Here is a 22,234-nt window from a genome sequence, read left to right as displayed (position 1 = left end):
CTATGGAGGTGAAACATGGTGGAGGTACCATCATAGTTTAAATGAGCTTTACTATCTCATGGAATGAACTATTTGCAGTATTTGGGGGAACAATGGACTCAACATTATATCGAGAAACTTTAGAGAGAATCTCAGAACAGCAGGGAAGTAGAAGGGTAAAATCATGTCAGGTCAGAGTCGTGACCTTAACCCAGTTGAGAAAGTGTTATGTCAACTTCCCAAAAATCTTTATGAACTGAAACTGTTTTGTCGGGAGGAATGACCCCAGATTCCTCCCTGTTGTCAGGAGTTCAGGAACCCTTTCTAGCTTACATTGTGAATGATGTACAGCAGTGGTCCCCAACCCCTGGGCCACGGGCCGGTCCGTGAGTCGTTTGGTACCGGGATGTGAGTGTTGAGGCTCGGGTGTGAAATTTATGGTTTTCAGGGTTTTTATCGTTATTTGACTGCAGTTGACTGCAGATCAGGTAAGACACACATATAGAAGTATATAGTGTAGAAAAATGTACAAGCTTTTTCCATACAACCTTCATATAGGTTTGAGAGATTCACACACTCTAAAACTGACTCTGCTACAGAAGCCATGTATGAACTTAAAAATAGAAGGCTTTGGGACATTATATGGCATTATTTTAATAGTTATTTCTTCCAAAAAAAAACCCAACATAAAAGGAAATATTTAATTTGATGTAATATTTTCTTATTAGCTCTAAATGTGAGACTTAACTACTGACCCCAGAAAACTAAATAAACAGGTGTCATCAGTTTGTTTTGTCTAGCTGTGCATGACAGCCGTTACCTGTGTGAAGCTGCTTACACTCTGTTCACAAACCACCCGATGGGAATCTGCTGACTCTGCGTACTAAATGAAAATTTGCGTGTACCTCTGTCAGCATTTATTTATCACTGTAGAAGATCGTAACTGCTCACAGGCTTTGGCAGTTTGTCATGCTCAGGTGGAGGGGTGCAGGACAAGGCTGGACTGGTGTGGGTGTTTAAAGACAAGCTAATAAACTAGCGTTCCTGGATTCATGGCTGATCTGGCCAATATTTGTGTCTATATTTGCATATACCTTACCACTGGCTATATTCCATGCCTTTTGGCCCTGAAGTAACATACAAGAGTTCACTTTTTTTGTTTAGTTGCTTCACGGTGCTGCTTGTATTTGGATAATTGCCAGAGTAACTGTTTCAGTTTTTCTACATTATTGTGTAAGTGCAAGTTGCTCAACTGTAAATGCTGACACTTATCAAATCAACAATTATCAGTGCCACAAATTTAAAATTTTTGTTTGCTGTCTTGGTTCAACCTTTCTCCCAGTTTCCCACTCCAGCTTCCTTTAGTTGACTGTGTGGGCTCCTATAAAAAGCAGGTAAAACATGTTTATGTAATGGGGATTACTGTTGTGATTCTTATTAATAGTAACTGTTTTTTAATGATCTTCTATCCATTATACTATTTTGTTCTGTGTTTTAACCAGGTCTTGTACTGTTATACCCCCCATATTAATTTTTAGTTTTATTGTGATTATTCTTAGTTTTCATTCTTTTGATCTTGCAACATTTTTGTGAATTCATTTCCATGAAAATCACTTTATAAATAAACTTTACCTACTTATTCACTTGAAATGGTTATGGAAAAAAGGGTAGCAATGGTTAAAGTTATCATTATCAACCATATACTGTTTTCAGAGTTGGATTTACAGCTAAACTTTATTTTATATGCAAAAAGGTGTTACTGGGTATAACTTCGACCTCTGTAGAAAGACAGAGTTGTCCTGTGAAAAAGCATGATAATACAACACTATGCTGTTGTATTATTACCAGTCTATTCATGTATAAGAAGCTTTTGTAAAAGTGTTTATAAAAATGCAAAATCACTTAATGTATTTTGTACTATATAGCATCTTAGGTCGCAGAGTAACAATGAAAGCTATCTAATAAAAGTGAATTAAGTAAAAATCAGCATGTTTTATTTTTAAAGTGAATGCATCGACTCAAAGAAACCCTTTCAAATTAAAAGACTCCAATCAGGACTACCGGCATTTGAAATATTAAGTTGACTAATAATGTTCATGTTTATTTTCGCTGAGTTTGTGTAATGTTTTACAGTAAAGGCAAATTAAATGTAGCCTACTAAATATATTAGCACTGTGTGATGCTTTCACTATGATAAAAAATAGAAAACTACAAGGCTTGTGAAGTCGTTTAACCGCGTTAAACTGGCATAAAGTACAATAAAGCAACCCCAGTAGAAGTAGAGCCTGTCTTTATTTAAGCTGTTAAGGACTAAGACAATTCATAGATCGACTGGATTAACGTCCAGTCCCTTTTTTAAAGTGCCCAACAGTTTCTTTTTAACTCCCACGGTAAATACTTGATGTAATCTGCAGGACTAATGATCCAGACGTGTTAATTAACCTCTCACTACATGGGAAAACCGCTCGGGGGAAACACAAACAAACTTCCTTACTGTCACTTTATCAAGTTGTGCAGCTTGCGCCTGTCTGGGGACCAACTGAGTGATTGTTCATGTGTCCGTGGAAGAAAAACGCCCCTCGGTGCGGAGCGGCGGATGGAGATCAGATCATTTCCAACTCGGGACCCGAAGTGACAACATCTCATGCTCGGAGTTCAGCGTTACTGATTTTTTTTTAAAACTCTCTCTCTGTGGACCTTACTCAAGAACTGAAATAGTTTTTGTATTTTCACTATCGAAGAGGAAGACACATTATCGGATCTATGAAAAAACCCACGTGGATTTGTACAATCATTTTAAACCAGAAGGAATGCATATTTTGTTTGTCAAACTAACTTTCTTGTTGTCGCTGATAGGAGTAACACGAGGTGAGTGGCGGGGGAATCTCTCGGTGGTAGTTTCCTGCTTGAGAAAGTTAAGAAAAAAATCACTTTTATGAATATTTACTCTGTAAAATGTCCAAAAGTGTCTGAATTGATCTTGATGCGCTCACTTTTTTGTGACTTGAAACTAAAGTGCAGAATTTTCCAAACTTTATTGCCGCCTGCAGGGTTCATTATTAACAGTCATCATGTTTAATTTTTTATTTTTATTTTTTTATTTTTTTGCACCTGTTGGATTTAGCAACACTTTTACGATTTCAGCTCTCCTGGATCAGTTTGCGCATTTTTGCTCTGCAGGCAGCTCTTGAGCACTTGCCCGGCAAACACAACTTTTTCTCACTAGTGTGTAAACGCATGCCTTTGCAGTCTGGATTGGGAGCAGTGTGAGCGTTTTAATAATATCGCAAAGCTGTTCTATTCCCCGAGATGGCACGGTCTTTTTTTTTTTATTAGGACAGCTAAACTACAATATGTGATTCACACTTAGATTTTACATTTATGGGGAGAAACAAACATATGTGGAAGCTGTTCTTTCTGCAACACCTGGAGGGACTGTTGTACAGGCAATAATCAGTGATTTCAGAGGAGTGTGAGGAAAGCACACAAGTATTAAAACTTTCTTTTTGCAGGTCTGAGATGCTCCAAACAGGCGGAGTCGTGTTTGAACCAGGGGAAATGTCAAACAACTGTAGATGGCAACGAAGAGTGCAAGTAAGTTCAACAACTGCATTTACTTTTCTTTTTTTTTAAACCAAAGAATAATAAGAAACATCTGCACGGAAGAGATGTGGGATTGTGGAATCTATGAGATTTATTTTATTTTTCATTTTTATTGTTACTCTTCTGGGAGGCAAATGGCCAGCGAGCTGAGACAGAAACTGAGTGGACATTGATGAGGACAGGGGTCACCCGATGAGAGAGAGTGTGCTACTGCCACCACACTCTCTCCTCTGCAGCCAAACTCTCGCGGCCCTAAATCTTGTTTTTCTTTTCTTTCACGAAGCGACAGCTGGGTTTGCCAGAAGCTCGGCGACCATTGTTCTCCCCTACGATTAATTCTGTGTGACTAATCTGGGTGAGGCTTCCCAGAGAGACCCTCAGACCCTGTCCTCCTACAACCCCCCCTCCTCTCTCCTGGGATTTTGTCCCCTCCTCAATGGCCCTCAGTGCTCTCTCTCTCTCTCTCAGTCCCCTGGACAGATGGCAGAGGCTGGAGGATTTTCTAACCTGCTAAAAATGGGGACGAGTTCTGCATTTTGTCTGCAGAGTTTTGTGTTTTGAGATGTTTTCACTTCAGATGCTCCGACAACATGCTCCCACAACAATAGCCTTCCTTGGCTCTATTTCCACCCTGGCATGAGCTGCATCAGCCAGTGTCACCTTACTGTCGCAAAGACCGGTGACCGCCGAGTGATTGAGCTGGCCAGGTCACAGCTTTGGGACTGAAAGACCTTGGCAGCCATCTTGGCCCTTTGCCACATCTTAATTTGGTCTTGTTGTGTATTCACCCCCACCCAATCCCACCCCACCTCCTCACTGGGCCACAAAGCAATCATTGTGCCCCTGCACTGTCTTCCCTCTCAGACTTCTCCAATTAAACATGGAGATGGGCATCGTCGCAGTTTTGAAAAGGTTTGAGCGGGCACACGAGGTTCAGCATGCCTTTGTGTGTTTCAGTGTTTTCTCCCTCATTGTGTTAGTTGTCAGCACGCCACCAGAGGGCCAAAAAAATAAAGTTCAAAGGTTCTCTGAGGTCAGGCAGACTGTCTAAATAGACATAAAACAGACAATAAAACAGTAACTGCTTTTGATTCCATCTTTTCTGAAAGGTAGCTCTGGGCATTTGGTTTTGCTTGCATTTCTATTACAAGATGTTTTTCACAGTGATATGAAGTTAAGAAGAATTTACTCAGAGAAAATTGTTAGGCTTTGTGCGTATAAATGTGTGTAGTTTCTCAATGTCAAGAGGAAATTTAATATTGTTAAAAGTAGCGATTTAGAGCGACATTTAAGGGCAACTTGAATTACTTCACAATCGCTGTTGTACAAAGTCCTGTGTGCAAGTTTTAGAACTTGAAAAGAGATGAAAAATGCACAGAATCAATACAGGAGAAGCTGTTATATACTTTTAGACTTTCAGTTCCTAGTATTAGGCAGACCAAGTCACTGGATTTTTACTACATGATGCAAGAAACGGCACCGCTGAACTCTTTTTTTTTTTTTTAAGTGAATTCTACGTCTAACACAATATTTTTCTTTAAAAAAATGTAAGTCTCTCACTGATGAAATGCCAAAAGTCATTTTCTCAGCCTTTAAAAAGCTTCCCCAGAACCTTAAAACACAATATACAATGCGTACTTAGCAGGTTAATTGGCCAGTAAGCTGATCTTCAAAGTGAACCAGTGTAAGAGATTAACAAACCAGCTTCTTGCTTCACTCTACAGCTCCAAAACTCAGAGAGACGTTTACTGATGCTATCGCTCTTTTTACATGAACCTCATTCTCCAAGATTGATGACTTCCATAGTAAGTGGGTTGATCCAGCCAGTGCTTCAGCTCTTGTTAAAGCAGCACAGCTGGAAGTATCATGACATGAACAGCGAGAAATAATTGCAACCAGGTGGATCCTGTTTGAAGCTTAGTGTAAAAATAGGTGTAAGATGATGATTAATGTGCGCTTTTTTTAATCAGTTAAATGTTTACAACATTCTCAGCTCACAGATTGTGTTTTTCTTCTTCATGCTTGTCAGAATTACAGTCTGGGTTTCTCCTCAACCAATTAGCTGCTACTCTCGAACTCAAGTGCTATATCAAGGTCAAGTAAGTGGCATTGGATAGTTCAGTTTTATATAGTTTGTCAAAGATGCCTACTTGACATGCCATGCCATAAATACCTCATCCTCGTATCTGGCTTGGCCCAATGACATCCCAACTGAAGTTTATCTCCAGAGAGCTTCGAGGAGGCCTCTCATTTACTGCGTAGGCTTGGCAGCAGCAGAAGGCAGTGACAGAGCTGAGCCAATCCAGACTAGGAAAAATAACTCACAGATTCCAGTGGCACAATGGCCAGAATCAAAGCGGCTTGCAGCAGAGCTCCCTCTCTTTCCCGAGAGTTGAGAGATGTCAGGCTGGGACAGGGGTGAGGAAGGATGCTGCTGAAAGATCACATACTTTCACCGTTAGCTGGTCAAAGTGATGAAAAAACGCAGCTGAAAGCATGTTGATAGCAGCGTGAAGTGGTGAGCTGTTGTAAGGGTTTACGTTTGCATAATAGGTGGAGGATCGGAGTTTGGCCAGATGAATACTATAGACCCACTGTCATCTCTCGACTATAGCAGCATCCAGTGCCTTTATTTACTTCAGCTGCAGAAGGTAGCAGGCCCTTGTTTGAAGCTGCCTTCTAATTCCCTTTGTTTGGTGACTATTACTGATCATTTTGTTACTCAATTGTGCAATTTAAAGCAAACAATTTAAATTAAAAGCCCCCTGCCATTTAGGGGGACAAAAACCCTTTGTATTTTAAGAGGTATTTAATTATGAAAAGTTTATAACTGTATCATACACAAAAGACCAAGTTTCAAGCACTGGGGCTTTAATACACTTTTTTTTTTCAAGCTAAGATCTAATCATAGCAACATGACATAATGCCTTGATATGGTTCATTTGCAACTTTCGATTGCATGCGACAGTCCTTGTGAGTAAACTAAGTTGGCTCACTTGTTGCTGAGATGCATCTGTGTGTTTGTTTGTTTCCAAAACCTAACCTCCGCTCTCAATTTATGAGCTTGAAAGCGCTGTGCATAAAGTTTTCCATTTTCAGCCTGCACACACTGAGCTGGTTGGAAATTCCCTGAAATAAATACGGGTAAAGCTGTTTATTTCTAATTTATCGTTAAGAACACACCTGCCTTCACACACCTGTGCTCGCAGCGACACTAAGTAGCCATATCTGCCCCTTTGATTCTTGAAAGGGGTTAACAAATTTAGGCTCTGAAAATGTGAGAAGTTTAATCCTGCTGTTAGGATCTGCTCATTTGTTGGCATTTTGAGCGAATGTTGCCTCAGATAACAGCCAGTCGTTAATTCCTTGCTGGTATGTGCAACTGCTACAGTATTAGATCCACCTTCAATGAAAGTGAGCCCTTGTCTCTCCGGTTCTGGGCATTCTTCAATGGCACCTCTGTTCACTCCAGTCAGATGAGTCTATCTTAGCCTCCCCCGCATGCTCTCCACTCCCCCCTGCACCTCTATTCAGAGTCAGGAAGCAGAATCCAAGTGGCCTAAGGGAAGAAAAGGTGCCGTATCTGATCATATCATCACACAACGAGAAGCACATAGTGCGAGCCTTTTATATGGCCACTGCTGCCAGTGTTAGGTTCCCTTTGGCTCGAGTCCGCCTGGTGAGAGGAGAGCTCTGGCTGACTGAAGCGACTTGGTGGTGGGGAACCTCGGTGCCGAGGATTAGTGATATTTGAGCCCCCCTGTTTGGCATATGCCAAGACAAATCACATAAACTTTGATCATACGCTAAGAGGACGGACAGTCAGCGTGTGTGTGTGTGAGAGAGAGGGAGAGAGAGAGAGACAAAGAAGCTTTGCACACTCCAAACCACACTTCCTCATTTCTTTTATTTTCCTTCCGCCAGACCACCTGTCTTTGGGTTATAGTATAACAACTAGGAGGGACACGCACTCTCCTACACAGCAGCATGCTCCATAATACCCATGATTACTTGTGGTTTTGCCCATTCAGCTTCACATAGAAAAATGACTTTGTCTGCCAGGTGTGCTTTTAGCTTGCAGTCAGACTCACACACAGAATAATTAAGAGAGTGGAGTGTGATGCCTTTATCGTGAACCAGAGCAGTTTATTCAGCACTAATGCAGATTGTAGGACTGATATTAGTGTCTGTTACATGGGAATTAAAATAAAAAATACAGCTTTGCTCAAGGGTTAAAAGTTTCAGTAGGAATCATAGTGTGCTAGGATTGTTTGGGAGTGGTCAGAATTTGCCTTTGATAGAAAGGGCTGCGCTCTCCAAATATACTGAAGTGATCAAATCTAATCTAACTTTGTTTTTTATTACATTAAAGCAGGGGGGTTTATTCAGGGGGGACACTGAAGGGGAGGTGTGGAGGTGAATTTCAATTGTATTCATTGGTGGAGATATTTCTCAAGCTCTAACACTGACACAATATTTAAAGATTAGAAATGTAATGCAAATAAACGTTAAAAAGTCACAGTATTACAACCAAAAGTTCTGTATTTCCCCTCATGCCAACACAAAGCTGTAGAGCATGGACACATGAGTTCTGGAGGTGTTCTTTGTGACTGCCACCAGGGTCTCTGACGTCCATCCTTTGGGTCCTGTGTGTTGTGTGGTGGGGCCTCTGTTGAGGACATCTTTGGGCTCCTTGTTGCTTTCCTCTCTGTTCCTTGGTGGCAGGGTGGACTGCAGGTGCAGCCATTGTGGTTTACATCAGAGCATTGCATTGCAGTGATTAATTAACTTGCTTCAACCATCAGTAGGTTTAATCTTCGTGTTTTCTTGTATGTATGTTTCGAAATAACAGAAGAAATGCTCCTTTTAACGGTAGAAAACGCCTGATAATCATCATGTTTTACTAGCTGCCTTCAGTGTTTAAAATAACAGGACTGACACGAGAAACTTGGCAAACAGGAACAAAGTAGTAAATAAGTAAGCCAAAGGTGCAAGTTTTCTATTATTTGAAGTATATGCAGTGACAGCTTTCACTCTTAAATCAACCTGATAATCTGATAAGAAAGAGGCTGGAAAACCCTGAAAGGAAAACATGTGTTAGTCCTTTTGAGCAGTAGAAACTTTCACTATTAAAGTTACTGTATCTGTTTGAAAGTTACAGTCATTTCACCTTTTTTGTGGCTGTTAGTACACACACAGCCAACAGTTTAACAGCGAAGTACATGATGGACAATTTTTCATGCTCTGGCTCACCCTTGAAGTAGCAACCTGAGGATCCTGTTGTGCTGTCAGTTACACCTTCAGACACCCGTGAAGCCCTTAAGTGGTTCCCAGCCTCGTAAAGTGGCAGCGGCAGAAGTCATTAGAGCTGCTATTACGCTCATGACATGTGCGCACACACACACACACTGAGTGTTTTGTCCAAAGGGGAGCTTGTTCTTTCCCATGGGCTATACTGCTCCCAAATAAACAGGGTCTCTAATGAAGGCTGCCAGATGTGGGCTGGCCAGGTCAGCTCTCCTGTACGATTAGAGAGGGAGGAAAAGAAGGATGAATGTAAAGAGAGGGCAAGAAGTGGAAGCGCTTCCCCCTGTAATTTCTGTAGCCAGTTGGGATTTGATGGTAACTTTGGTTTCAATTCCACAACAAACAACAAGCCTGGTTTTTGTGCCAGGTTCGGTTTTAGTGAAGAGTTATTTATATTTGTGTGATTCAAGCCGAATGCATGTGTTAAAGAGGTGTTTGCTACTATGCAGACTGCTGGGAAAACACAGGAGAGGAAGAAAGACAGAGGTAAGTGTCGTGGAAAGGAGGGGAGAGTGCCCCTTCACCCCTGGGCAGAGCTACTAAAACAGATCCGATGAGACCAAAGGGGACTTAGACCAGACATGAACCAAACAGCCAGGAAATGAGATAACGTGGTGGGGAGACAGGAGAGATGAGGGGAGGGGGAGAGAGAGGAACTACATAATTTGACTTCTAGACACAAGGTCAGTTAGTCAAACTTATATGGAAGAGAAAACCAAGTAGTTGGGAGAAATGTGACAGACCATTGTCTCCAGTGGTCCTTCCTCGCATGTTTCACACATCAGGGGATCGTCCACTTCAGACATGTTCTCACCGCTGGAAATACAGGTGGCAGGACGTAACAGCCACTTGCTCCCTGTGAATTCACCGGACAGGATATTGATTTGTTCTCACATTTGTGCAGCTGTACATCATGCAGGCATCTTTACTCAGAAGTCGACTGATTAAAGACAAGACATTTAAATCACTTTTGATATTTCTGGGTGCTTTTTTAATCAGACTAAATTAGATACCAGGAACATCTCTAGATTAATGTCCAATCCAAGTGATTTAAACATTGGTGTTCTCACATGCACCTCTGTTGACTGGCATTCAGAATCTATAAGCCATAAAGAAGGTGGCTGAATGGGCTATTCCAATACTGTTATAATCTATCATACCAACAAAGTCCTAGTTTTAGCTTCCAGTTTTTCCAGTTTCTTCCATGATAGTAAGATAAATGTCTTTATGTGTTTGAAAATGTTACTGGAAAATGAGACGGGTGTTTTTAATACTCAGCAGATCAAGAGAAACCAAGAATTATCCTAAAAAAATCCTGATCAAGTTGCTAATTGAAATGGAACCAGACAGTGATCTGTTTCTCACAGAGCTTTACATGCCACAGTAATTGAATAAATACACAACCTAATTCACTAAGCTTCTTAAAGAGCACATAAAGCGAGGCCCATACAGCTGCCAAAATCTCTTTGCTTATTCTAGGTTTTTATTTGTATACAGTGCACATGTGTAGCCTACATATTACATGCTCCCATCTGTGTGTGACCTCAGAAAGATGGCAGATGGCAGATTGGCTCGGCACTGAGGAAAACCCCTTTAGAGTGACGCCTGGCCGAGGGTCAGATGTCACCACAACATCTGCTGCAGGCTCGAGCCGCCGCCCGGCCCTGTTATGCATCCCATCAGTGGTGCAGACCTGTTGCCACGGGCTACAGCGGCAGCGACTGAAGAAGAGACGGCCCGGGAGTGAGCGCAGAGGAGAACAATGAGGGCTGCTGGGGAGGGATGACAGAAAAGATAATAACAGTATCGGCCTTACCGCGGAGATAATTCCACTGCTCTGCTGCAGTTACACGATACCTCCCAAACACCTGATATTTGCTCAGCTTCTGATTTGTGCTCCACTTTTCATGTCTTCTTTATTTACCTGTCTAGCAGCCCAGTTTATCGACTGCTGTTGAGATTATCCCGCTCCCTGGGCCGGGCAGATTTCACTTGTTGAAGCAGCTGCTTTGCTCTGTTTGTTTTGAACACAGCCAAGACTTGATAAAAGAGTCGTTGAATATCTTTTGTCTTACCCACCTTTTTTATGTGTTTGGGCTCTTATCGAGGCAGTTAAAATTGATGCCCGTAAAAGCTGTTTTGTGCTGAGTGTGTACTTGACAGACTATTGCCAAGTTAAAGAGCAAACTGTTAACATTCTTTGTCGAGCGTGTGCTACAGTTGACTTAATGCTAGCATCCCAGGCAGAGTGTGTTTGAATAGTGTGTCCACGTGCTTTGAGGTAAGGGTGCAAGGGGCTCTGTCTGTTTGTCTTTTAGACCTTGGTGTGAGATGCAGAGCTGTTTTTGTGAGGGCAGAAACCGGTTTCAAAAGCTAGTGCAAGTCTTTTCCAAGAGCCATAAAGGGAAGCTGCCAGCAAGCCCCTATTGAGGTTTCTCAGGTTAAGAATCAGGACAGGAGGCTCTTTAGAGTAAACACCAGAAAATTCCTTCTGCCTCCTTTCTGCCTTTCTCTCCTTGAAAACCAAACCAAACCAGTTCCAGTTTCCTTTCTCTCAGACGTCTTTGTTTGTCCCAGTGCATGTCTGTGTGTCTCTGTCTATGTGCGTCTGTGTGTGTGTTTTGGATTTTTAGCTTTTCTTTTGCCTTATGCTTGGCCTCCAGCATTGCAGACCACAAAAAAAAAAGAAGTTGCAGAGCAGCTTGGAGTATCTTGGAAGAAACTTTTGGGAGGATGAGCATTAAGCAGATGCGAGTTATAAATCCGACTGTGCTGTCTTACAAATTAAAAGAAGGGGTTTTAGGAGAAAAGGGGTGAGAGGGGGTTTTGGAGGGAAAGAGAGTGCACAGAGGGGAGCGAGTGGATGCCAGCAGCCATACAGCTTTGAACAGAGGAGGTAAAAAAAAGAAATCAGGAGTGAGCGCATATAGTGGAAGGACGATTCAGAGAAAGATTTTTTTTGGGGGGGGGGGGAAAGAAGAGGAAAGAGGAGGTCTAACAGCTGAATACGCCCGGCCTGTGGTCAGCGCTGAATGGGGAGGAAAAACAATGGGCCCACTCATCCTTCGCTCTCCTTTCTATGCCTCTCTCACTCCTCATTTTTACTGCTATTTGTGGGGGTGGTGGGGGGCATTCATTCAAATACCAACACTGTAAAAAAATGTGCAACTCAAGATGTTATTTAACTTTGAGTCCTAAAATCTTAATTCTTTTGATTGCTATTTTTAATTTTTACAGAGTGTTACTCAATAGATATCTCAAGACAGAAACAACTAGTTTAAAAAATTAGTAAATCACAACATAATACTTGTATTTTTGTGAGGGATGAGTGCACGGCCCTCATCTCTCTTAGTGTTGGAGGACAGTAGTCAGATGGGGTGCCATGGAAAGGAAGGAGGCTAAGTGTTGGGGATAGGGCAGACAAGGGGTAAAAGGGAGGGGGGGATGACTGGCCGGGGTAGCAGCTGCTGTCTCCTCATTAACATGCGCACCTGCTCCCTGCGGCCTTTTTCCAGCGAGCTCGTGTGGCGCCTCACGACCTCAGCACCCGCCACCGCTGGGGCTTTGCTGGACTGGCCTTCTAGCAGCCAAATTTTCTCTTGGCCGACCCCCCACCCCCCCAACCCCAGACTCACTGCAACACACACATACTTCCACTGTCCCCTGTCGGGTTAAATAGAGATGCTCTATGTGGAAGAATGTCCATAGATTTTAATGCTGTTTTATCAGATTAACTCAGAGTGTTGCTGCTGCATAGACAGTCTGAAGTACTGTAACTACTAAATATGAATTTACATTTTTTAAGAAGTTTTCAGTGTTGCTTATTTAAGTATATTTGACAGTTCATGACAGATTGAGCATTTCTCTTGGTTCAGATTGGAAAAACCCAGAGGTCAGCTGGGCAAGATGCATTTTATGTGCATAAGTCAAGTCCAATGGCTCAGTCTGGTATTTCTCCTTAGCGTCAGACCAGGGTTTGCCGCTTTTCTAGGTGTGAAAGATTTATGTGTCTTTTACCGGCATTTGGAAACAATGTGTCCTGAAAAGTTGCCAACAATTTTACTGTAAGAGAAACGGCAGTATTTTCAGATCATTAATCAAAATGTGTTACAATGTTTTGACAGATTAAACGTTTTCCATCAAAGATATTGACTATGTGTCTTTGAGAGGACCTTGTAATTGACTAAATGATGGATATAATAACAAAGTGTCTCATTTGCACATTGTAAAGTAATTTGTGGAAAATTAGTGATTTTTTAAAAATAATTAATGGCTTGTTTCCAACAGTTTATTGTGTTCTTTTTACCCTTGGCTCTGCGTGATGTCAGTTACAGCAGATATACTTAATATGGTTATCTCAGGCACACAGCTCTGACTCTGAGCACAGAAGCCCCACCCACGCTGTTCAAACCTTTTGTTCATGATACAAGTAGCCAATCAGAATAAAGCTGGCTTCTTTCAAACAAATCACATTGACCTGGTGTTAATAAATAAGGATTATTTTTCACTGTGAATCACATAATGCTTTCTGCTAGAGTCCATGAATAAAAATATAGAGCTGGAACAAGGTCTACTTTTATAAATGCCCTCAGACTAAATGACAAGCATGCAAGGTGGCACTCTTCACTCTAGACGTGGTAACATGCCACCACTCACTGCTACTGTTTATGCAGTTGGCAGCCTAGCATGTCATGTTTTCTTTTCTTTGCCACAGTCCTAAGGCTGTCTAATCCCCTGAGGGGGAGACCCTGTCTAAACACACGCCTGTCCCTGCACAGGGTCCACAGCTCGGCCCCACCTACACTAACATACACACAGGGTGGACGCCCTGGGAATGTTTGGGGACAGGGTCCTGTCAGCCCCTCGGGGCTAACAGACTGGCTGGCTCGGGTCAGGTATTTGAGAGCGATTTGGGTTTTTTTAATGTCTTTCATGCTTTGTGCACAATGGTTTTTGCGTGAGAACAAAACAACAGAAAGAAAACTCTTGCTGGTCAGGCATGTGCATAAAAAATTCCAAAAAAACAAATCGGCATTTCAAGACATTCTCTATGTAGTTTTCCACTACATGGGAATTCACTTTTCAGAAATCTTTCATGAATCTTGAGCGGTTGCACTGCAGTGTCTTTCACTTCATTCCCTGCCCATCCTCTTGTCTGATGCGTGAGCAAATCCTCTCTGGGGAAGTCAGAATAACAAGCACTGAGGTGGTGGCATGGTGCTTTGAAGTTGCCATAATGTTGGCTTGCAGCTCAAACTGTGGCATAGATGCTGCCTTGTCCACAGGATGAATGAGTGCTGACAAAAGGGTCAAAGTGAGCAGATTCCAGTCCTCAGAGCTGCTGAAGAGTGCTATGATGGCTGCTTTTCTCGTACCTCCACTTTTGGGAATGACGGATTAGGAACAAGATTTCCAAATACCGCAGATTTTTCTTTTGTGCCCCTAGCCAACCAGCGTTGTTGACAACAGGATTGAATCTTTGAAACGCTGTGAACTGCTTGGATTTATGGGTCAGTTAGAGCAGCAAAAAGGGCTGGGTATTAAACCTCAATCACTTCTTGGTTATGACAGAGTGTGTCTGTTAGAAGTGGCTGGTTAAAACTAAAGAGTTTTTCATACCAAGAAATATGGCTTTACTTTACTTCCAGCCCACAAATCTGTGGATACGCATGGAGCTGTGAAACATTCCTTCATGTAATCTTTCTGTCTCTGTGTATGCATGTGTAAAATAGCGATCACCGTCTGTCTTTGTGCGGGTATGTGTATGTGTGTGTGGCCCTTTTGTTGAGCCGTGCGCATCCTCAGGGGACATGCTTTCAGCTCCTCTCATTGTAATTGTAAATGTGTGAATGTGCCTCTGTGATCAGCGGCTCTCTCTGGGAACTTGTTCGCTGGGGTCCGAGCAGCGTTTATGACTCAGAAACAACCTGTGAGAAACATCACAGGAGCTTGTCCCCCTCCCCTCGCTGTCCAGACCACTCTGTTTTATAGCTTCAAACACATTGTCCACAGGGGGTGACAGTAGAAAGACAAATGTCCCGTTTAAAGCATAGTTTCTCATTGCTGTGTTGCCGTGTCGTAAAAACAAGCAAATGATTGATACGCACAAAAAAGGTAGCCTTGCTCATTATATTAGCATTGTGGACTTTTGACTGAATGGATGAAAAAATTTATGAATTTATTAGTCCATCTTCTGGACAAAAAGATCATTGGTAAATTCCTGGTATTCATGATAGAACAATACTTTTCACTAAAGGTATAATAAGAATTGTGTTTTTTATTTTTTAGGGCTGACACGGGAAACAATACATTTAATAAAATTACTGGGAATGTGACGCATTCACCACTCTCTCCACAAAAAAAACAATACTGCTTTAATTCATATCAGTAAAGGGAAAAAAAGTGGGAGCCAACACAATGAAGAAATTTTCACGATTACAAAATAAATAAAAATCACAGGAAGTGAAAATGACAGCATGTCTTGACATAAATGTTTCAGGATTTGCACACTTCATGTAAAAGTTTGATTCAGTGATCTTTTATTATTGGTGTTAGTGTGTGTGTATTAGGATTGTCACAATACTAGAATTTCAAACTCAATGATGATACCCAGGAAAATGCTGGGGAGGGAAAAGGGGGAGGGGTTGTCTATTAACAGGATGAGGCACAGGCAGCACTGTTGGCAAATGAGTAAAGTTTTTAGTACCAATTAGTGTCTGAGTATCTTTTTTAGACAATCCTACTCTGTACATATGCTGCTTGCGGTGGCTAGGGTACTGAAGCAAACAAGTACTAATCTGATTTCAGATGTTTCTTACAGAAAGGTACCATAAGTATCACCCTTTTTAGTTTATATGTTTATGTTTACTATGGATATTCTAATCTACTAAACAGGAGTCCAATTAAAAGTTTCAAATCTTAATAAATAAAAATTAACTGAAAAAGAAACTGGCAGCTTTTAGTATATGGATGTGTCAGTTTTAGCTCTAGCACATTGGCTTGCTTTGGAAAGTAGTGTGCACATCCTCAGAAAAATGAAGAGTAAACGGTAAATAAAAATAAAGTATAATCCATAATAAAGTATAATCCAAGCATCACCCTGATTCGAAATATAATAACTCCATCTCATTAGTGGTGGCACAGTAGCAGCTGAGAAATCTCAGTTTTTATCATGGGTTTTATTAATACTTAAAGTATAAACCTCTTACATATTAAATTGTTTAAATATGACAGAAGGATTATCTTTCTCATAAAGAAACTGACCTCTGACCTCCCTCATCTGCTGTTTCCAGGTGCCGTGATGGATTCCTAGGAAACAGGTGCCAGTTTTCTGACCCATGCACCGCTTCGCCATGCGTGAACGGTGGCGTGTGCCACTACACATTAAGCGGGAACAGTGTGGACTTCTTTTGCAGCTGCAGGCCAGGCTTCATAGGCCCCCGCTGCCAGACTGTCAGTCCCTGCACCAGCATACCTTGTCGCAACGGAGGCACCTGTGCTTTGGACAATCTCCAGAGTTACAAGTGTCATTGTCCACCTGGATGGTTAGGTAAAATAAAACAGTGGTATGACATTGAACCAATGGTTGGTTTTCAAAGTGCATTTGATTATAAATAAGACTGGAAACTAGATAACTGACAAACTGATAACAAAAGTAACACTCTTTGTTTATGGGACATAAATCTGTGTCTAGCAATGTGTTTAATCTTTCACATAATTTGTTTGTGCCTTCAGGTAAGCAGTGTGAGCGAGCCGACCCCTGTACCTCTAATCCATGTGCCAACAGTGGACAATGCTCCGTCATTGAGTTCCAGTACATCTGCACCTGCACGCCCTTCTTCACTGGAATGACCTGCACACAGGATGTCAACGAGTGCGACATAAATCCATCACCCTGCAAGAACGGCGGGGTGTGCATCAACGAGGTCGGCAACTACCGATGTCAGTGCCCACCGGAGTACATAGGCAAGCACTGTGAGAGCCGCTACTTCCCCTGCAACCCGTCACCCTGCCAAAATGGAGGCACCTGCATCCAGAAGGGAGAGACGAGTTACGAATGTTCCTGTGTGCCAGGTAACATTAAGCTGCATTAAAGCAGGTCTTAAATGATTTGATCATTTGCTGTACAATCACTCTAAAGTGGGCCTCTTGTGCTTTTCTTCTGTCATGTAAATAAAGTGACAGTGCTGGAGGCTTATGTTGAATACTGAGGTTAGCAAATTTTTTTATTCTAGGCTTTTAATATTCAGGAGTTTCTTTTTAAAAAGGAATAAAATAAAGGTCTACTGTTTAAGAAGTCAATCAGTGGGATTGATCAGATCCATTAACGTTTGTGAAGTTAAAGCCACCATGACACCCCATTGAATCAAAGTCAGGTGATTCCTAAATAGCAGCACTGCTAGTGGCTGATTAAGCGGTGATGTCATTTTAGGCCGGGCAGCTCCTGTGTGTGCTGTGCACTGTGTGAGTGTGTGAGTGTATTTGTACTTTGTTGTGCACAGTGTGTGAACAAAGCAGAGCAGGAAGGCATCCGGGCTTATCGTAAGGAAATGGTCAAAGGACAACATCCTTTTCACATGATGGAGTGAAGCAGTTCTTGCTGGGACTCCGGCCCTGCCCTCCACCCTGTCACCTCCACACACACTGACTTCACCTTGTTTTTTTCTGTTTCCTTTCAATTCAGAAATTCACGCAAAGAATTTGTGTGGCAACTTTCCATCCCGTCTTACTGGCAGCCTCGTCTGTTCTTTGAAAAACCTAAAGAGAAAATAATGTGTCGGTCTCTCAGTTTTTGTTAAGTTATTACATACATTAAAGTAATTAAAAGAAAACATCCATGTAAGTCAGGGTTGGGATCTTCTAGGGTAAAGTGACTAAATGAATTGATCATGTGTGATTGGCTGAGTCGATCGCCAGTTGGTATTTTGCATTGCTAATTTATCAGCCAGAGAATTCATCCCAGTAAATATTTAGTCTGTAAAGCACAATTCAAAGCACACACTACTAGGAACTTGCAGAGGGAATTGTGTTACACTTGTATTAATTTCATTTTTTTTTCATATACAGAAGCATGGTAGTGGCTTCAGTCACACAGGCCTAGAGATCAGTTGCAGTCACTACTCAAACTACTCATCAAGTGGTAGTTAAACTGTGAAAAGTGTGATGCAGAGACCTTTTGATGTGTTTGTTGCTGCTTGAGGACACGACTTTTACTTTGAAGGCAAACATTTTCCTCTTACAGTTTGCATCACACTATTAAAAATGTCACTACAGCTCAGAGACTAAATGGTGAATACTTGTAACCGAATAATTGCAACCGTGGCAATCTGTTAGCAACCAAACCAGTCAAAAGGTTTTTTGTGTAGCAACCTGTGGTTGGATCCTCCAGCAACCACTCCCTAGTCTCTAGGCCGGTTTGACTGAGCCCTGAATGACAATAATAAATTTCAGACAATAAAATTCAGTCAAAACTTGAGCAATATTGCAGTGGAAGCTGCAAACATCTGCTTATTTTATATATTGGCAGTGGTTTAGCTTGGTTTCAGAAGCAGACTGTAAGTCGTTATGTATTGTACTGTTTTGCTTTGCATTTTATTTTACCCAGGATGCCAGCTGTACAGTGCAGTGGCTGCTTGTTGTGTAACTGTATAGGAGAGTGGCAGGCTTACCACAGACCTCAAAATGGTAAAGCCTCGCTTTTCTTGAGAAGGAAAAGACAGTTGACCACATTTAACTGCAAGTTTCATTCCCTTTGTTGTAAATGGGACATTGTTGTTTTCAAACCAGGAGAAATGAGAAACTAAATATTTAAAGTCTCATTAAAGAGGGCACAGTTTATGCAACGCAAACCCACACTGAAGCAAATTAATGGAGAGCTGTTTTTTTCTTTTTTTGTTAATGTCAGGTTTTACGGGGAAAAACTGCAGCCAAAACATTGATGACTGTCCAAATCATGAATGCCAGAATGGAGGGACCTGTGTGGATGGAGTCAACACCTACAACTGCCAGTGTAAACCAGAATTTACAGGTCTGTATGTTGTTGCTTCACTGTATGAGTCCGTGAAGAAAGCCTGTCTGGGGACATACACCCAATTATCCTGGTGCTTCCACTTCACAGGCCAGCTCTGTAGAGAGGACGTCGATGAGTGCCAGCTGATGCCCAACGCATGCCAAAATGGCGGCACATGCCACAACACCTATGGCAGTTACCAGTGCGTGTGCGTGAACGGCTGGACCGGTGACGACTGCAGCGAGAACATCGATGACTGCGCCAGTGCCGCCTGCCATCAAGGGTCCACCTGCCACGACCGGGTAGCTTCGTTCTATTGTGAATGCCCCCCTGGCCGCACAGGTTTGTGGAATTTCGATCTTAGTGCATGGCAGCAGAACTTCTGCTTCTTAAGTTAAATACAAATGCTGTGCAAACTTAATCTGACACAAACTGTGTGAGCTAACCCAGTAAAGTTGAAACTGATTGAAATTGCTGGATATATAATGAAGTCCTCCTTATTTTTGTCCTCTGCACCAGGTCTGCTCTGCCAGCTGGATGATGCCTGCATCAGCAACCCATGCCAAAAGGGCTCCAACTGTGACACCAACCCCGTCACGGGAAATCATTTTTGTACCTGCCCCTCGGGATATGTTGGAGCTTCCTGTGATCAGGACGTTGATGAATGCTCACTGGGTAAAACTCATCTTTTGCACACTGTCAGACACATTTCAACATCAGTATTCAGAGTTTAGCTTTACCACTGTCACGAAAACTTCAATTACCACACATTTGTTCGTAATTCCTTTATACAAGCTAAAATACAAGGTCATTCTTTCGTCCTATTATGGGTACTTAGGTGCCCATAATTGTACCCCTAATTGCAGTAAATAACCCCCTCTGGGGTATTATTGCCGTAATCCACAGTTGAGGCTTTTGGTTTGGCTTCGTCAAACAACACTGAGCCGCTCAACGTCCTGTAATGTCTTTTATAGTGAAATTGCTGCTTTTCACATCCGTATGGACACACCAACCTGCTAAAGGAAGTGAAATTAAAGCCTGGATCTTTTTAAACAGGTTCCAATCCGTGTGAGCATGCGGGGAAGTGTATCAACACCAGGGGCTCATTCCAGTGTAAGTGTCAGCGGGGCTTTGTGGGACCACGGTGTGAGCTGGACATCAACGAGTGCATGTCGAACCCATGTTTGAACGAGGCTACATGCCTGGACCAAATAGGAAAATTCCAGTGTATTTGCATGCCAGGTAAGACGTCTGGTTATATGGAGAAGCAACTTTTTCAGTCACGTTCCCACAGGGTGCACTCTGGAACTCTCTGCTGTGCACATTTGTAAAGTCCTTTGAGGGAAATATGTCCCATATGAATACATTTAACTTGACTATTGTTACCTTAAATTTTGTTTGTTTTGCTTAATTTCACCAAATGCAGCAAATCATATGCACTAAATCAAAAACAGCTTTTGCTGTTTAACTTCAAGTAGTTCAGCTCTCACAGACTGGGCCACACTTTGAATTCAGGTGTTTTCAGTCCCATTGCTGCAAGTCCCCCACTTAGCCAGGCAGTCTGTCTTTGCAAAAGTATGTGAAAAAAATGGGTCATTTTAAAGAACTCACTGAATTTGAGCATGTGAAAGAAACTGTACTGTGATAGGATGCAGTCTTTGAAACAAGTAAATTTATGATATTTCTTCTGTAAGTGGTATTATTGCAGAATGGAAGCATTTATGAACTCAAAGCGACTCAGCCACAAAGTGTCAGACCATGTAAAGTTACAGAAGGACAAAGTTACACAGTCACTGAAGAACATAAAAGTCTCATAACTGCAGCGCTCCAGACCTCCTCTGGAATAAACATTAACTACAAAAAACTGCAGCAGGAGCTTCGTGGCTGAGCAGCTCCTGTAAGTGTAATGTGGAGGTTGCCCTGTGTGTGTGCATTTTTATTTTTGCATGTCATTTAATTTGCTGGGTTCATGGGAGTTAAGAATAATAGTAGAATAACTAATTGGACGATTAAAGTCAACAAATAAAACCCATGTGAATGACTTAGTTTTCCTTTCAGAATGGGTTTGGTTAGAAGTTTGGAAATTGTTAGCTGATTAATAAATGAAATTTCTTTTAACCAATTCTGAAATGTGAAGATTTGCAGTTTTGACTCTTTAGACTGAGTTATTTTTAAGTTTTGGACTGATGGTCAGACTTTCAGCTCGACAACATCATCGTGGATTCTGATTGAATTTGTGTGATTTTAAAGATTCCAATAAAATGCAGCAAACATAAGAAAATGGAGCTGAATTAGTTAATCTGTTAACTAAGAGTGATCAACAGTAAACTTATGATTAAAGTCACATTCAGAGGAAAAGTTACAAATATATTTTACTTCAGTATTTTCAGTTTATAGCAGTTTTACATGACATCACCTTTAGCTTAACATAAATTGGGGTCAGTTTTATAAACTAACAGTTTGATAATTACTTGTGAAACTCATTAAACAATATTTAGTTATATTCCTGAGTACTTTGTATCATTTAAACCCAATATGTAGCGGTATATTTCTGCAGTGTGAAAGTGCTTCTAACTGTGTGTCTCCGATCAAATCTCCCTCACGGTCCTCCCTTGCTAATTGGCCAGGCTACGAGGGGGAGTTCTGCCAAATCGATACGAACGAGTGCGCCAGCAGCCCCTGCCTGAACAACGGCGAGTGTATCGACAAGACCAACGCCTTCCACTGCCAGTGCCCCACAGGTGAGGCTGCCGTACCGCTGCGGAGGGGGGAGGAAGGAGAGGGCGTGGGGCCAGGGGGCACAGAGGCTGATCTCGCTCTGTCTCGCTCTCTTCTCCTCTCAAATACAAACACACACAGACAAACACTGATCTGGACGGGCACTAATCCCAGCCCTGAGGCGAGCTTATGCTGGCCCGGGTAGCCCCGCACATACGCAGCAGTTGAGGAGAAGCGGTAAAAGAAAATCTATAAGGAAAGGCTTGAGGAAGTTTGAAGTTTTTGAACAAGTTTGTTATCCTTTTTATCAAGTCTGATGATCGAGCAGAAACTAAGCAAGGCTTGTGATTGCGACTGAGAACAAGAGAGAGCTAATAAGAGAAGGCAGAGCTGCTGCCACAGTCTGTAAAGTGACATTTTCTGTGTTGTGGTTGTAAATGAGGTAGTTATTCAGCCTATTTTGAGGTATGTGGGTTTTTTCCAAACTCTTACAGGAGCTTCACTGTTTGTACATGAGGTATTGATGTTTTGTTCAGGAGCAAAGGAATGCAACTTCTGAATATTGGATAGAAAAAAAGATAGAAGAGAAAGGAAGGATCTTTAGACTCCCCAAATGTG

At 41.9% G+C, this 22,234-nt stretch overlaps 1 protein-coding gene across 1 annotated transcript in view; it reads left to right on the top strand.

Moving 5' to 3' along the window:
- Nucleotides 1-2,580: 2,580 nt before the first annotated feature.
- LOC116326120 (neurogenic locus notch homolog protein 1-like) overlaps nt 2,581-22,234 on the top strand; it is a 41,627-nt gene continuing 21,973 nt past the window's right edge. The window contains exons 1-9 of the mRNA XM_031747249.2: nt 2,581-2,847; nt 3,492-3,573; nt 16,182-16,438; nt 16,624-16,962; nt 18,794-18,916; nt 19,007-19,240; nt 19,418-19,573; nt 19,955-20,140; nt 21,526-21,639. Coding sequence (XP_031603109.2) covers nt 2,790-2,847; nt 3,492-3,573; nt 16,182-16,438; nt 16,624-16,962; nt 18,794-18,916; nt 19,007-19,240; nt 19,418-19,573; nt 19,955-20,140; nt 21,526-21,639 — 1,549 coding nt within the window. The 5' untranslated portion in view covers nt 2,581-2,789. The remainder of the gene's footprint in view (nt 2,848-3,491; nt 3,574-16,181; nt 16,439-16,623; nt 16,963-18,793; nt 18,917-19,006; nt 19,241-19,417; nt 19,574-19,954; nt 20,141-21,525; nt 21,640-22,234) is intronic.

Source organism: Oreochromis aureus, linkage group 12 (genome assembly GCF_013358895.1).
Source record: "Oreochromis aureus strain Israel breed Guangdong linkage group 12, ZZ_aureus, whole genome shotgun sequence".
NCBI lineage: Eukaryota > Metazoa > Chordata > Actinopteri > Cichliformes > Cichlidae > Oreochromis > Oreochromis aureus.
The sequence above is the reverse complement of the archived record's forward strand: the minus strand, read 5'-3'. Positions and strand labels throughout refer to the sequence as shown.